Here is a 14,607-nt window from a genome sequence, read left to right as displayed (position 1 = left end):
TGAAAGGCCTAAATTGAAACTCAATACATTTTTACAATATAAATTGATTGAACTTTGGACCACATCCCTGTTATTTGAGTGCTCTCTACTCTCATTTTCAGAATGATCAGCCATTTGTAATGTGCTGAGTAGCTTTGCAGTCCGTGAGCAGAGGCTCTTGGTGATGGAAACAGTGATGGCTAACATGTTTCTAGTAGGGGCATGATGATGGTATCCAAATATAGACAGCATGGCATACAGTGGGAGCGTGGCCATGGGACAGTGTATGTACACTTGGACCAGCCTGCCTGTGCCACTGGTGATGCTGGAGGCATCATGAAATAGTGCAAGGGGGGCAGCAGGGTGAGTGCAGCTGCCTGGAAGCTAGTGATGCCTAATACTTTCCATTATAACATTTTACTTGCTTATAACTTTGCTATACTTTACCCATTTTGATTTATTTTTTCCTGGTTTATGGTTGCAGATGCAGGGAGGAAGGGTTGGTGGTGGTGCTGTGAGCTGGTGAGATGTCCCAGGGGTGCTTCCCAATGCCTGAAAATATCACCTCCTGTCTTCCTAGCTCTGGAATTCATACAGACAATTTAGTCATCATTTATTCATTCCATGTATGAGACTTGAAGGAAAATACTCAATGCACCTCTAATTTCTAGGAAGTATAAAGACCTTGATTTTCACCAGCTGGCACTGCAGAAATTTTGCATTACATTCCAACTGAACAGGGAAATCTCTTCAGGATGATTTGTAGTTGCTCCAGCTTCTGGCACATCATTCCCTTTTATTCCCACTATATTGCATCTGCACAACAGGGAAACAATATACTTGGTTACAGAACAGGCTGCCATGCAGATTAATTAAATGAGAACTGTAAATGATTAAAATAAATACATGTGATGTATTTCACCTTGCTTTATGCAGCCAGATGTGCTAGGTGTGACGTACCTACGGGGCTGGCTTTACAGTACCATTTGATGTCTTTTTCTTCAAATCCCCGTGCTCTGCGGGGAAAAGGAAGAAAAGGTAATGTCACAAAATCAGTGAGGAGCGGTGATGGCTCAGCAGGGAGGATGGAGGTTGCATCAAGCGCAGAAAAGAGGAAAGATTGTAGATTCATGGACAGTGCGGGAGGACTTGTGTTGCCTTTGTTCTTGGTCTGCATTAGAGATGTGATTTCTATGGGTACTTAAAATGATCTGAAGGCCTGATCCGAAGGTTGATGAGGAATGCAATGTGGATTTTAAAGAGAGATCTTTGGAACAGTTGTCTCCCTGGTAGCGTTTTGATTGAAAGGGATGCAGCTGCAGATGTGGAAGGGAGGATGTCATGTTACGGCTGCATTCTCAGTACGGCTGCATTCTCGATCACCACCTTGCTTTCCCTATGTTTAGATAAGCCAGATCTCCAGAAGCAGCTATGCATCCCATCCTGGGGAGGCAAGTGCAGGTAGATGTTGTGTGAATTCGGCTAACCCAGCTCCTGATCCTTTGCAGTGCTGCCAAGCTCCTGGAGAAGAGTCCATTCAACGTGGGCACCCCCAACCCGCTGCTCCCTTCGCCGGCCAGCCTGCAGCTGGCGCAGCTCCAGGCGCAGCTCACGCTCCACCGGCTGAAGTTGGCTCAGACCGCCGTCACCAACAACCCGGCCGCTGCCACTGTCCTCAACCAAGTGCTCTCCAAAGTGGCCATGTCCCAGCCACTCTTCAACCAGCTGCGGCACCCCTCGGTGATGAACGCCCCGCAGGGCCACGCCGCGGGGCCGCCGCAGGGGCCCGGCATGGCTGGCACGAGGTTCCCGTCTGGTGGCATTGCCTTCCCCGCACAGAGCCCAGCGTTAGCCACACCGGGGGGCGGGCTGGGGCCTGTCCAGGCCCAGGGCCCCAATGCCATCGTCATGAGTCCCTTTGGAGGTGTCATGGCTCCGACCTCGGGCCAGCAACCCGTGGTGGTGGGTCTCAACAAGGCAGGGGCCTCCAGCTCCGTGGCTGCGGGGGGGTTTTATGAGTACAACAAGCAAAACACCACCGCTGCCACCCCTCAGGCGTACGGTCCGGAGGGGGACCAGCACGGCTTCCTCAGCGGTGGGACCCATGCAGCCTCCTCGCCGGCAGGGCCACGTTATGAGAGTCACTTTGGGGCTCCCGGTCAGCTGCAGCACGAGGCGGCAGTCGCAGCCTTTCCCAAGGAAGCCTATGGGGCAACGGCACAGCACGGCACGGCACGGGCCTTCCCCGGCGACCCGCACACGGGCTCCCATCCGAAAGGAGATCCCGGTGCCGTGTTGCATGGCAGCGGTACAAGCAACCAGTGGGAAAACATCCCTAATTTCCCCGGCCAAAACAAGCCTGACCTCGTGCCTGGCGACAGCAGCCTGTGGCCGACAGCGAGTCAGCAGCAGTATGAAATAAGAAACGAGCTCTACAACCCCGAAGAGCCAACACCTGACACGAAGTTCAGCGCGGCCACCCCCCCTGCCTTCGGCCGCCTCAACCACAGCAAGCAGAGCTTCGGCAGCCCGCGCATGAGGCAGAAGGAGGAGCGGAGCGGCGGCGCGCCTGACCTGCCCGCACGCCCGCTGCCACAGCACCAGCTGGGTGACCTCCGAGGGGTGGCCCCCCTCCACTTCCCACACGTCTGCGCCCTGTGTGACAAGAAGGTCTTCGATCTGAAGGTGAGTGGGTTTAAGGCACCCCCAGTGCATGGTTTGGACCCTTAAAACAGGCTGGCTGGTGATTGATATGGCTGCTGGCTCCTGCGGCCTCTTGCCCCATGGAGGTGCACTGAGAGGAGTGGAAACAAAGGGCCACAGTTTTGCGTAGGGTGTTGTACATCTGTTCTGTGGTGATTACTGGGGTTTCAAGATCTGGGTTTGTTCCGCTGTGAAAGACAGTGAGATTACAGCGCTGGCGTGAGAAATGCGAGCCCAGGCTGCGGTGGCAGATCATCTCATGGGCCCAAAGCGAGGGGAGGAGGAGCTCCAAGCTGATCCTCCGCTTCTCAAGCTGGTATTGTAACCACACATCTGCAGTTTTATCTGCCTGTCCCTTTCTTTTTGTGGTTCTGATCCCAAAGGCTTCCCCCTAACAGCCCTGTGGGAGCAGCTTGCATAAACAAAACAGTGCATTTTGATAAATTCATTTTAATAATAATTACATTTAATAATCCCTTATTGGGATCTCCTCCTCCTCCTCGTATCAGTAAGGAAAATTTAAGACTCAGGATCCCCAGCGACTTTGGCCTGGAAGCAAGAAGCTGCCCAGCATGTGCGGTGCAGACCACGCTCCCACTTCTCTCTTCGTACTGCCAAGGGAGCTCCAAATTCACCCTTGGGAAGCAGCTTCCCAGTGGCGCAGAAAGCCCGTGTCCTAGGTCACGTTATATAGGTCAGGTCTGGAGAAAGCCACTTATGTGGTCCTCTGAACCCCACAGCCATTCATGGGCTCTGCTGGGGTTGCGCTGGCCCCCTGGTAAGCCCTGCTCTCTGCAACTCCTCACGGCCTTTTCCACCACAGCACAGGACCAGCACCTAACAGCAGAGGCATGTGTTCGTGCTGATGGTGGCCTGATAACATCAGAACATGTGTACAGGAAGGAAGATGGCCAGCAAATGAAGTAGTACCTGGTGCTTACACACAGTGGGGCTTTGGAATAGTTGAATGTGCTTGCTCATTCATGTTTCCCTTTTAATCTCTAAGCACCTGCTTGGAAAAGGGTTTGCTGTGCTTATTGCAGCTACGGGGCTGGTCTGAAGCAGCCCCCACCTGGGCCATGCTGGGCATTTCTTTTTATTCATTAAACTTTCAAAAAGGGCAGGGAAATGTCATCATGGTGAGTTTCATTTGATCTGTTTGTCAGTGTTTAATGCACTGCCTCATTTGGATCATGGAAGTGTAAATAGCTAAATGGACTTTGACAAAGTTTGCCTGATCTATTGCAATGAATAAGCACTGTCCTGGCTGCCTGGCATGCTGAGCACCTTCCTGTGGGCATTGCAGGAGTATAGGGTGCTCAGCACTCTCACAGAAGAACTGAAGAGCTCTTGAGCTCGGGTGAAGTAACTGAATTAATAGAAATAGACTGGATTTAAAAAGTAATGCAGAGAAGCTCTCCATTTGTAAAGACCTGATAATTTAACCTGCAAGTAACAAATCGGTGAATGCATTGGGTGAAGGTGCAGTTAGCTCTGCATCACACAGTTTAATCTTCAGCATCTCAGTATTGGTTTTAGACTAAGGTAAACTGAATGGAGAAGCAATCTCTTGTAAATTTGTTTCAGGATTTTTCCTATACTCATCATCTCTTTGTTTCAACATAGGATTGGGATCAGCACATTAAGGGAAGTCTTCACATCCAAAAATGTATGGCTTTTTCAGATAAGTAAGTATTATTTTGATGACACTCTTCCAACTGAGTTTCTAACAGAGCATCCCTTACTTCAGTGGTTTTACATCAGGAATTTACTGTCTGATTATTGTGCTTTAATATTTATGGCACATTATGCATGCTCCTAAAGTTCTTTTCTTTTATTTTCCAGCACTGGTATCCGGTGTGTGTTAAGCTCAGCAGATGGAACATTGCATTTATCCCCAAATAATGCAGCAGTTTTCAATCCGTCTAGTATTGAAGGTGAATGGTTGTATGTGCAATAGTTAAAACCACTTGTTTTAGAGGGAAGTTAGTCTCTGGGGGAAAGTGAACATTTAAAATGAAATGTGATACAAGTTTCCAAGGAAAACTTTTTAGAGGCTGTGCACAGAAAAGCTAAAAGCCAAAAATGTGCCTTTCAAAGTACGAATTTATTTTCCTTTCGAACAATGACTTGTTTTCACGGTACAACCGAACAGTGTATAATTTGGTGTAGACACTATGAAATTAGTTATTATGTAAATGGGGCATTGCTTACTGAGCACACTAATGCACTTAATGTGAGTCGAGATTTTCATGCAATGTGTGTAATTCATTATTCAGATTATCCACCAAATGTCGGCGCATCTTTTATCACTACGTCAGCAAGATCCTTTGGCCAGCCAGGTCCTACATTTTCTTCTCCTCCATCAGGGGTAAGAGTGAGTACCTAAGCAAATTGATCTCCGTGTCGGGAATCTTGTAGACGCCACTTCTATTTGTTGGAATTAAAACCATGAAGGCTTCCTTTTAGACAATAATCTGAATATTCAGTCTGTTAGTTCAACTCCCCTGCAGATCTTTTATGCTTTTGATTTTGGCCAAACCAGAACGTGATTGTAGGGGTTTTTTTCCCAGTGTTAAAAGTTGTTTGCTTGTTAGATTTGGGGAGGGAGGTAAGTGGTATTGTGTGTATCCTGTTGACTTTTTTTCCCCATTTTCTGAGTCTTTTCAACTCAGAAAGGTCAGCTTCAGCTTGAAATGAAGATATGGATTAGTTTTTACTTACTTTGAGTAGTTGATCCAAGCAAACAGACTTCCATCTCTCTGGTTATTTATTGGTAGCAATTGTTCTCTGCCCCTCCTATGCTGGGGTGCTTCTCCCAGGTGGCAGTAGTGGCAAAAGTAGTGGCTGCAGTTCCACTGTTACTCATCTAGAGGTCTCAGATCAATTCATTATGCTGGACTTTTTCTTAGTTTATTTTAGTGTACTGTTCATATCATCTGCTGCTCCCAGTAGCCTTTCAGCAAGTTTGGTTTGGTGTACATCCTTCCATGGCTTAGGTTTATTAGTCCCTCCCCTGCATTCAACACAGGTCCCCAGTGCTACTGCTCTAATGCACACATTAATTCATAGCCCAATAATGAAAAAATGCCAAAAAAAAGGAATAAGATTAAAAGTGGTTCTTACATTGATGAAGCAGTAAGATTTTAAAAGGAAAAAAAAAAGAGGAGAGAAAAAAATGCAACTAAAAGCAAATCATCTATATGATGGAAGTGCAAAGTTGTTAGGGTTAAAATGAAGCTCAACATGTATTGGAAAGCTATGATTAAAGCTGGAGGCATCAAGGGTTAGAGTTAGGGCATTCATGGAATAGCAGTAGTATTCCAGGGATTCAAGTTTTCACCTTATTAGCTTTTGTGTATATAATCCTGATGTGTCCTCAGACACTCTGGAAAGCCAGGCTGAGTTATGTCTGTGTGCTACTCCAGTTCACGTCAGGCATTGCTTACAAAAACATCACCCAGATTTGTTTAATCCAACCCATTTTCTACATGTGGTTTTGCTGGACAAGAGGTTATTTGGAGGGGTTTTGTCTTCTGCCTGTCACAGACACTGTGTGTGCAGGAGAGCAGAGAGCAGAGCTGCTCGTGACAGCTGCCTCCAAGGTCAGAGGTGGAGTAGCAGCGGGTGTAGAGGAATGTTCCTTTTCATCATGTCTGTCAACCTCGCAACAAATGAAATTAGTGCTAATACCAGGATCATTTCTCCTTAGAATCTGTCACTATTTATCATTTAAGCTGCAGGCAGAAGTCCTGCTTCTCAATGCCCTGCAGTACTATGAGAGATGAAAGAAACAATAATTGATTTTGATTTAATAATAATTTGAATAATTATTTCATTAATTATAATAATGCATGACAGTAATGAAATGATGAAATTAATGAATTATTAATTGAATAATTTGATTTTCCCAGAGCCTGTACATCCTCTTCTTCAGAAGCTCATTGTGTGGGCAGGGAGCTATAGTAGAGGTGTTAAGATGGAGTTTGCCATCTGTCATTCATCCTGCAACCAGGTGGCTTATAATTTATTACACCTTTGCACGGTAGTATTCACTTTCATCTAAGCTGCTGCCATTTAACTGAGCAATGGAAGATTATACTTGACCCTGCATGTAATCATAAACAAAGTGTTCAGATTTCTGGAAGAGCTTGCTCTCTGCTATCCATCTGCAAATAACTCTACCCCTCTTTAAAAGGCAGATGCAGTGCTACAAGTGTTCATTCGGGCATGGAGAGCCATTAGCACTGGAGGGATGGGACTGACAGCTCCTTCTTTAGAAAAAATTCAGGCAAAGCTCAAGGAAGGGATAAAGAATTTGAAAAGCAAGAAAAAGAAGAAATGGAAAAAGCTGTAACAGAAAAAATGTGTTGGGGAAATAATATGGCACATAGGGAATGCATATCACTGCTGTGCATCAAATTATTTTGTAGTGGTTGTGCAACTGCATTGGTAAACCCCTGTAGACAACAGTTGCAAAGAAAATTAACTTAAGAGTCTCATCGAAAATTACATTCGACACTTAACACACAACAGCTCCCCTAACTTCCTCTCTGTGGATATGGAAGGTGTTTATTCCTTTTCTGGCTGTGATTTACAGCTCTATTTAATGAATGGACCCAATTTAACTTCAATCAGCTGACAAGATTGTTGCTTGGTACAGCCCATTGACTTCTGGTATGAGTACATGACCACTGCTTAATCATGAATTACAGCAGATTTATGGCATAGCCTTTAAATTTAAGCCATTGCCAATTGTGGGGAGGTGGTAACATCTTACAGTCGTTTTGATTTAATGTACTGCTGTGCAGGTGTCAGAACATGGACTCTGGAGCCTCCATAGGGAGCAGCTAAGTCTTTCTAGTCCCATAGACTTCTAACATACCATCCTTAACTAATCTAACAAAAGAAACAGAAGGGTGGTCCTTCACTGGGAACTGCCTTTGCTGTCAGGAAAGTTTCCTTTTCCTCTGCTAGCTGTAGTTGTATTCTTCTGTTGTGCACTACATGCTTCCTTGCGAGATGCAGGCAGCCGTCACTTCCTTTTCTATTCATTTATGTTCAAGTGGAGTTGAGTTGGTTTATCTTTTCAGGATCAGGCATTTGTTATTCTTCTGCCACATAAAATATCATACTTCTGGATTTCTGCATTTATTTGACTTACCTTTTGCACCTGGACAAGCTCTGTAATATGCAAGCTAAATAGCAGACTACTGCATAATACATTGTCTTGCTGTAGCAAAACCACACAAATGGTTAAGTGGTGAAGCCTGGATGGAGGGTAATGGGATAAAGGTGTAAATAAGATAACATTAGCTCTGTAACTTGTGAACTTGCTGACAAGCCAAACATTTGTGATGGCTCTGGTGAACTTGATCCTGCAAGATTACATGATTTGCATCTCCCCTTGAATGACACAATTTTAACTGAAGGTAGAGTTACTTCTTTAGTAAAATCCTAACAGCAGAGGTCATAGACAGGGAAGTGGTCTGGGAAGACTTAATCCTGTGTGAGCAATGTTTTGCGTGTCATTAGCTGGGGTAGATTGTGTTCTGCTCTGAGTATACCCTGGTGCCTCTTTGCACAGGGAGTGTAGAGCCTGCTTTCCATGTCAGGCAGATGGGCGTCTCTTTGGGAACTGCCCAGCACTCCAAAATAGACTAACACCACAGGGAAGTGATTACTGAGCTGCCACCGTGTGCCTGTGCCAGCCCAGTTTGGTAGCTCTGCCTGTTTGCGTGTCCAGTGATCACTATGTCCTCAGAGGAGAAGTCCCTCCTACTGTGTGTTGTTGTAATGAGAGGGGAAAGTAGTAGGTTTTCCAACCTGAGGTACAGTGTGTGTCTTCTTACAAGATAAATGAGGTCACTTTTACACCAGGCCCAGTCTGTTTCACCAGTGCAGAAGAAGGATTGAAGTTCAGCCTCTGCTATCCTGAACACCTCTATGATCCCTAAACTGATTTCTGACATCTATAGGAATTTATACATGGGAACTGCAGTGAGCATCTGGTTTAATTTCCAGGAACTTCATAAGCACCTTGTAAATGGATGTTTTATGGAATACTTGAAAATATTAATTTTTCATGCATTGCTTGCAAACTGTCTGCTGAGGGCACTCATGTGCAGGGAAGGCACAGACCCCCAGTGGGACCAACAGATGCAGACAGGCTCAGAAAGTCTGTCTGATTTGACAGTGAAGCCATACGGGTTGTGCTGGGGTACCAGATGGGTATTGGCCATGCAGAGACTGAGTCAGGGGGAGCTGAGACCTCCCAGTGACAAAGGAACCTTCCATCTCCAAACACCGAGGGGCATCCAAACTCTCGCTGATCCTGAGTACAGTGGCCTGTGCCCATGGCAGCCCGACCCTCTGCTGTGACATGCAAGGGAGCTGAAGCCCCTATGACTTATGAAGTCCATCAGGTTTGAGGTGGCAACTTAGTTTTTGCAGTATTATCATTAATCCTGTTTGAACAAGAGCATCTCTTCTAGAAATCCTCTCTGGACTTTGTCATGTCCAGGGATGGAGATTCCATTGCATACTGCACTGCTGCTAAACATTTCCCTTCCCCATTTGTATTTCTGAACAAGGATGTTAAAATACAAGGGTTTAAACAAGAGTATTTGTCCTTTAATAACAGAACAGAACATTTCATTTTTTACAGAACTGTAGGCCTGATTTAGTGGATGGAATATCTAAGATAAAAACATGAGTTTGAGTTGTTTTTTTCCCTCAGTTTCCCCAGAGGAAATCTACACTGGGTCGAGTTGTTCACATCTGCAACCTCCCTGAGGGAAGCTGCACAGAGAATGATGTCATTAACCTGGGGCTCCCATTTGGGAAGGTCACCAACTATATCCTCATGAAATCCACTAACCAGGTACTGTACATCTGGGGTCACTGGTATTGATGTCTACTGGTATAAAGATACATTGATGTGAAGACAAAGTCTTTGGGGGGAAATCTTCTGTTTTGTAATAGGAACTTCAATGTATGAAGCCTGCTCTTAAAGTAGAAGAAAAAAATTGGTGTTCATAGAATGAGATGATGGCCTAAACATGACCACTACCTCACAATTCTTGTTAAAACCCCCCAGACATCTCAATGAAGAAGTATTACAAAACTGTACTTTAATAAATAATAATATTTTTTAAAAGTGAATAACTTGGCCTTCTCTCAGTCATTTGTTAGAATCACTTTCAGACTCCTGTTGTTGTGTTTGGGAGGGTTTTATTGCTTTCTTACCCATACTAATAAAGCTGAACTGGACATTGAAGAATGACTTGTACTCTAGTCTGAGTCAGCTGTCCTACACTGCTGAACTGTTGTTACAGAAGAGGCAAACCCCTCAATGGTGTGATTACAGTTACAGGCTGGTAGCAGAGCCCCCAGGTCATGGCTGCACTGAGTGATCTGGTGCACACATGATAAAGGAAGGCTGTGTGCCCTTACAGGGGGCACTGACACCTCACTCACTCCGCTTTAATCTGCACTGGATTATAGTAGAGAGCTCTTTCTTCAATGTAGTTTAAGTCTACCATAAATAGCTTAAGTCTACATAAATAGCTTAAGTCTACCAGTAGTGGTAGGCTGGGAAGAGTAGAAAATCTTTTCTCACATACCTGCAGCAGACAGCACAGATGGATGTAGAGTACACACCAGTGGGTAGTGTGATGTTTCAAAATGCAGTCCTTACCCAGTTGTATGTTCCTTGACCAGTTAAACTACAATCACATCAAATGCTATTTTGATGTAAATAAAAGTGCTAGTTAACATAATTCAAGATTTTTTAACTTTTTTTTTTGGCCTTATTCTGGCTGTTCATGCTCTGATAATCTGCTTTTATCTGGATCCCTTGCAATTACTCAAGACACAGCTGACAGTCTCAGGAGCAGTGCATGCTGCAGCATTACAGTTCTGCATCCTCTCAGCAGCTGACCTTGGTGTAGAAGCACCAGTAAGGAAGTGAGGGAAAGGTGATGATTTCATATATTGAGAAAAATTAGATTCCAGGCATTTAATTTTTCAACAAAACTGGCTTCTAAAGTTGCTTATTGGCTTTAACAGCTGGATTGATACCATTATTTGCAGTTAAAAGGAGACTGAGAAATGGACTGAGTGTTACTGTTTCAGCTCCAGGGCTGGAAAGCCACCTAGTTCTGTACTGTCAAGACATTTTGCATAAGAAGTATCCAAACAAAAATGATTGTGCTGCCTTTTCTCTCTGTATCTCTAATTATGTAGTAGATAATTATGTAGTAGATTTTAAAGCTCTCCTCATTTGTGCTAGGCCTTTCTGGAAATGGCTTACAGTGAAGCAGCCCAAGCCATGGTACAGTACTACAAAGAAAAGCCTGCTATGATAAATGATGACAAGTTACTTATTAGGATGTCTAAAAGATACAAGGAATTGCAGCTGAAGGTAAGATAGTTATTCCTGGTCAGATTTCCTGAGTTTCCATGGCATGATCTGGAGAATGCATATAAAAATTCTTGCTGATTATTGATTTCTAATTAATGCACTGGTATTATGGGGAAAAAAAGGTAAATTAATGAAGGTATGATAACAATCCTTTATACTTAGCTGCTTGCTCTTGCTCTAAATTTTAACTCTTGGAAGAGATCCCATTTTCTCTGATTCTCTCATACCATTGCTTCAAAAATCCCTTCTGAGCTTCTTTCTCAGTGGGCTCCCCACATTTCTTGGTCTAACAAAGGTCTAAAACACAGCCATGTGTAAGATGCAACATGTCAACAAAACCAAGATTGTCCTATCGTTTTAGTCAGGCATTAAGCCTGAAGCAATGCTTTTCACTGCTTGGCATGCTTGAGCCAATAGCACAATCTCTATATCAAACAGTGATGGCAGGGCTGAACATCACACTCATTTCTTTTTCTTTCCTGGAAATGACCTAAATTAAAGAGCAAATTTTGTTTTAATTACATTTTTTTTACCACACTTCTGATGTGGACACTTGAACGATGTCCAAAAATCCGTGCTCTTATGAGGATATTTATGGAAGCTTATGTACTGCCATGTGTAGTGCTAAGAGAGTATTATTTTTTTCATGGAGACTTGAACTGGAACTGGCAATAAAGAGCTGAAAATCTTCATAGTGTATTATCTAACACAGCACAAAGTTCCTTCATAAAATAACTGTAATGTTCCAAGTTAAGAGGTTAAGGGGCCTTTTATGAGCCTTGAGTTAAAAACAAGTAATTCAGATGGCTTAGTTTGACCTTTGGAAAAGTCTCTTTCTCCCCTGTATGTGTATAATTGTTAAAGGAGACCTAAAAGAGTTGCCTAAAGTTCATAAACCAGGCAGTGTTCCTCAGTGTGGTACGGTGAGGGGTTCAGATGTGATGTGGCAGAGACTGTGCATCTTAACACAGAGGTGGAATGCAGAGTGTGGCAGTTTGCCTACATTTCAGGCACATTTTCAGCCTTTCCACTGGCAGTTTTTTGGGTCTTGGAATAATTTTTCTCTAAAGGACAAACAGCCCTTTTCCTTTGTTAAAAACAAACTTACAGCATGGAAGGGGGAATATGCATGAGCTACTCACCACAACAGGCTGCTGGGTTCCTGCATGATTAAGTTGCTCAGCTTGGTGCGTGCACCAAGTGTTTGGCAAATTGTGTGCACTGTAGCCTGGAGTAGTGCATCTTTTGTAAATGATCTTGAATCTCAAGTAATCAGCAGTTCCAATACACATCTTTCTTGCACTTAGCTTTTCTGAAGCTCTCTTCTAAGCATAGTCTGTTAGAACTATACTCCAGAATGAGCTAAACTCTGAGATGAAAAGAAGGCAGATCCTAGAGGATCAGAAGTAGGCTGCTATAGGGATTGAATTCACATATTAGAAAGGTTGTCTGGGTTGTTCCCTCTTCCATCCAATTCCTAGAAATAGTGAATACGTAACAGGGCAAGGCAGTTTTCAAAGCCTGTTACAGCAGCCAAGTGTGAGGAGGCAGTGCTACAACGTAATGGAGCAAACTTTCCATTTGTATCATTTTACTGCTTTGATTGTGCTGTTGAGATACTAGCTGCGGAAAAGAGGGTAACCACAACACTGAAACCTAGTATTCTCAGCAGTAGTAAAGTGGAATGATGCATAGGTGCTGTTTCTTGAAGGACGAATCACCTATGTTAGCTTGGAGAGTAGTGCAGCATGCTAAATTATGTCTTTGTCTCATTTAGAAACCAGGTAAGAATGTGGCTGCTATCATCCAGGACATCCACTCGCAGAGGGAGAGGGACCTGCTGCGTGAAGTGGACAGGTAAAGTTCCTCCATAGTTTGGAATTGGGACCTGGAAAAGTGTATAAACCTGAAGGTATAAAAAGCATATTCTGCGTGCTTCCCTCTCCTATCTCATTTGCTTTCTTAATCTGGATTTCACTTCAAATCATGGTAAAAATGTAAGTGAATACAATAGTAGGTATGGGGCATGTATAATAAGATCAGATTGAAACTGTGCAGGTTGTGAAAACAAATAAGCTCTTTCCTACTGATGATGACTCAAAAAAATGCACCTGACATGTGAGGGACACACTCTCCCTTAAGTGAAAAGCATAAGGGCAGGGATGCTGCAAGACCTAGTGGGGAGGAGTCAGTTCAGATTAAATGTATTTGGGTATATTTCCCATTTATCTGACTTCTGGACCTTCCAGCAAAAATGAAGAGGAATCACTGTCCTAAAACTTCTCTTTTAAACAGGTGACCTTTGTCACTTTTGTTTCAGAGATGCCCTAGACAACTGAGTATTAAGGGTACAGGCATCATGGTCATTGTAAAGGTATTAACATATTCTAAGCTTTTAATGCTGAACTCCTATGTGATGCTTTTAAAAATGAATGACTATATTCTTGACAGATCTGTGGGGATTAGTCAAGCTCTGTGGACATGACACTGCCTTTTCTCTTGCTCACTGTGCCTGCAGCTGTGCAGTGCATGTCTGTGACAGGCCTGGGGTCTCAGGTTCACAGTCCCCAGGGCACTCCTCATGTGTTTCCAATGTACAAGATCTTGGTAGACTGCAGTAGATGAGCTGGATTAGTTACAGCTGCTTTTCCCCTCTACAGCAGGTATGGCATGGAAAGGCCCCGCTCTCGCAGCCCCATAAGCCGCTCCCTGTCGCCCCGATCCCACACTCCCAGCTTTACTTCCTGCAGTTCACCCCACAGCCCGATGGGGACGGGCAGGACCGACTGGGGAAATGGGAGAGAGTCGTGGGATCAGTCACCGTATTCTCGACGGGAAGAGGAAAGGGACAGCAGAGAATGGCGAGAGAACGGGGATGAGAAGAGGGACAGTACTGACATGTGGGTACATGAGAGGAAACATTATTCCCGACAGCTGGACAAGTTTGATTTGGATGAACGGATTGAAGGAGGCAGAGGGCACAGAGAAAAATACTTAAGGAGTGGTTCCCCTGGCTCCCTTCACCCTTTATCGGGGTACAAAACCAGAGAAGATGACTATTACCGAAAAACCTCCAAGTCCAAGTCTGACAAGTTTCAGAGGCAGCTGCAGGATTTACCTGGGAGATCCAAGAGAAAGGAAGAGGCAAAGTTAAGGGAACGCAGGCATTCTTACAGCGAGGACACTGCCAGGGAGGAGGCTGCTGAACAGAAGCACAGCAAAGCATCCGAGGGCTCCAGGCAAAAACAAAGTGATAAGAATAAGGTGAAGAAAGCTGAAAAAGACCAAGAGGAAGATGCTGCTGCTGAAGGCAGTGATGTGAAGGAAACCAAAGCTCCTGAGAATGAGGTAAATAAAGATCTAGAGCTGTATTTAAGAAGACAACCACTGAAGTAATATATTTTTTGAACTATTTTAGATCAGTTCTTGTGAGTGTGGTGCTGGGGGCTTACAATGTTTTGCTATGATAAAATTAGGGAACATAGGCCTAGAAGAAATCT

The 14,607-nt window shown here is 44.3% G+C and overlaps 1 protein-coding gene across 1 annotated transcript in view; it reads left to right on the top strand.

The window, feature by feature from the left end:
• RBM20 (RNA binding motif protein 20) overlaps window positions 1-14,607 on the top strand; it is a gene marked incomplete at both ends in the record, with an annotated part of 101,895 nt that overhangs the window by 76,041 nt on the left and 11,247 nt on the right. The window contains 8 exons of the mRNA XM_080621030.1: window positions 1,488-2,664; window positions 4,309-4,370; window positions 4,528-4,619; window positions 4,962-5,053; window positions 9,422-9,565; window positions 10,976-11,107; window positions 12,885-12,964; window positions 13,768-14,455. Coding sequence (XP_080477156.1) covers window positions 1,488-2,664; window positions 4,309-4,370; window positions 4,528-4,619; window positions 4,962-5,053; window positions 9,422-9,565; window positions 10,976-11,107; window positions 12,885-12,964; window positions 13,768-14,455 — 2,467 coding nt within the window. The remainder of the gene's footprint in view (window positions 1-1,487; window positions 2,665-4,308; window positions 4,371-4,527; window positions 4,620-4,961; window positions 5,054-9,421; window positions 9,566-10,975; window positions 11,108-12,884; window positions 12,965-13,767; window positions 14,456-14,607) is intronic.

The sequence above is a fragment of the Psittacula echo genome (assembly GCF_963264785.1).
Source record: "Psittacula echo genome assembly, chromosome: 6".
Classification (NCBI taxonomy): Eukaryota; Metazoa; Chordata; class Aves; order Psittaciformes; family Psittacidae; genus Psittacula; species Psittacula echo.
The sequence above is the reverse complement of the archived record's forward strand: the minus strand, read 5'-3'. Positions and strand labels throughout refer to the sequence as shown.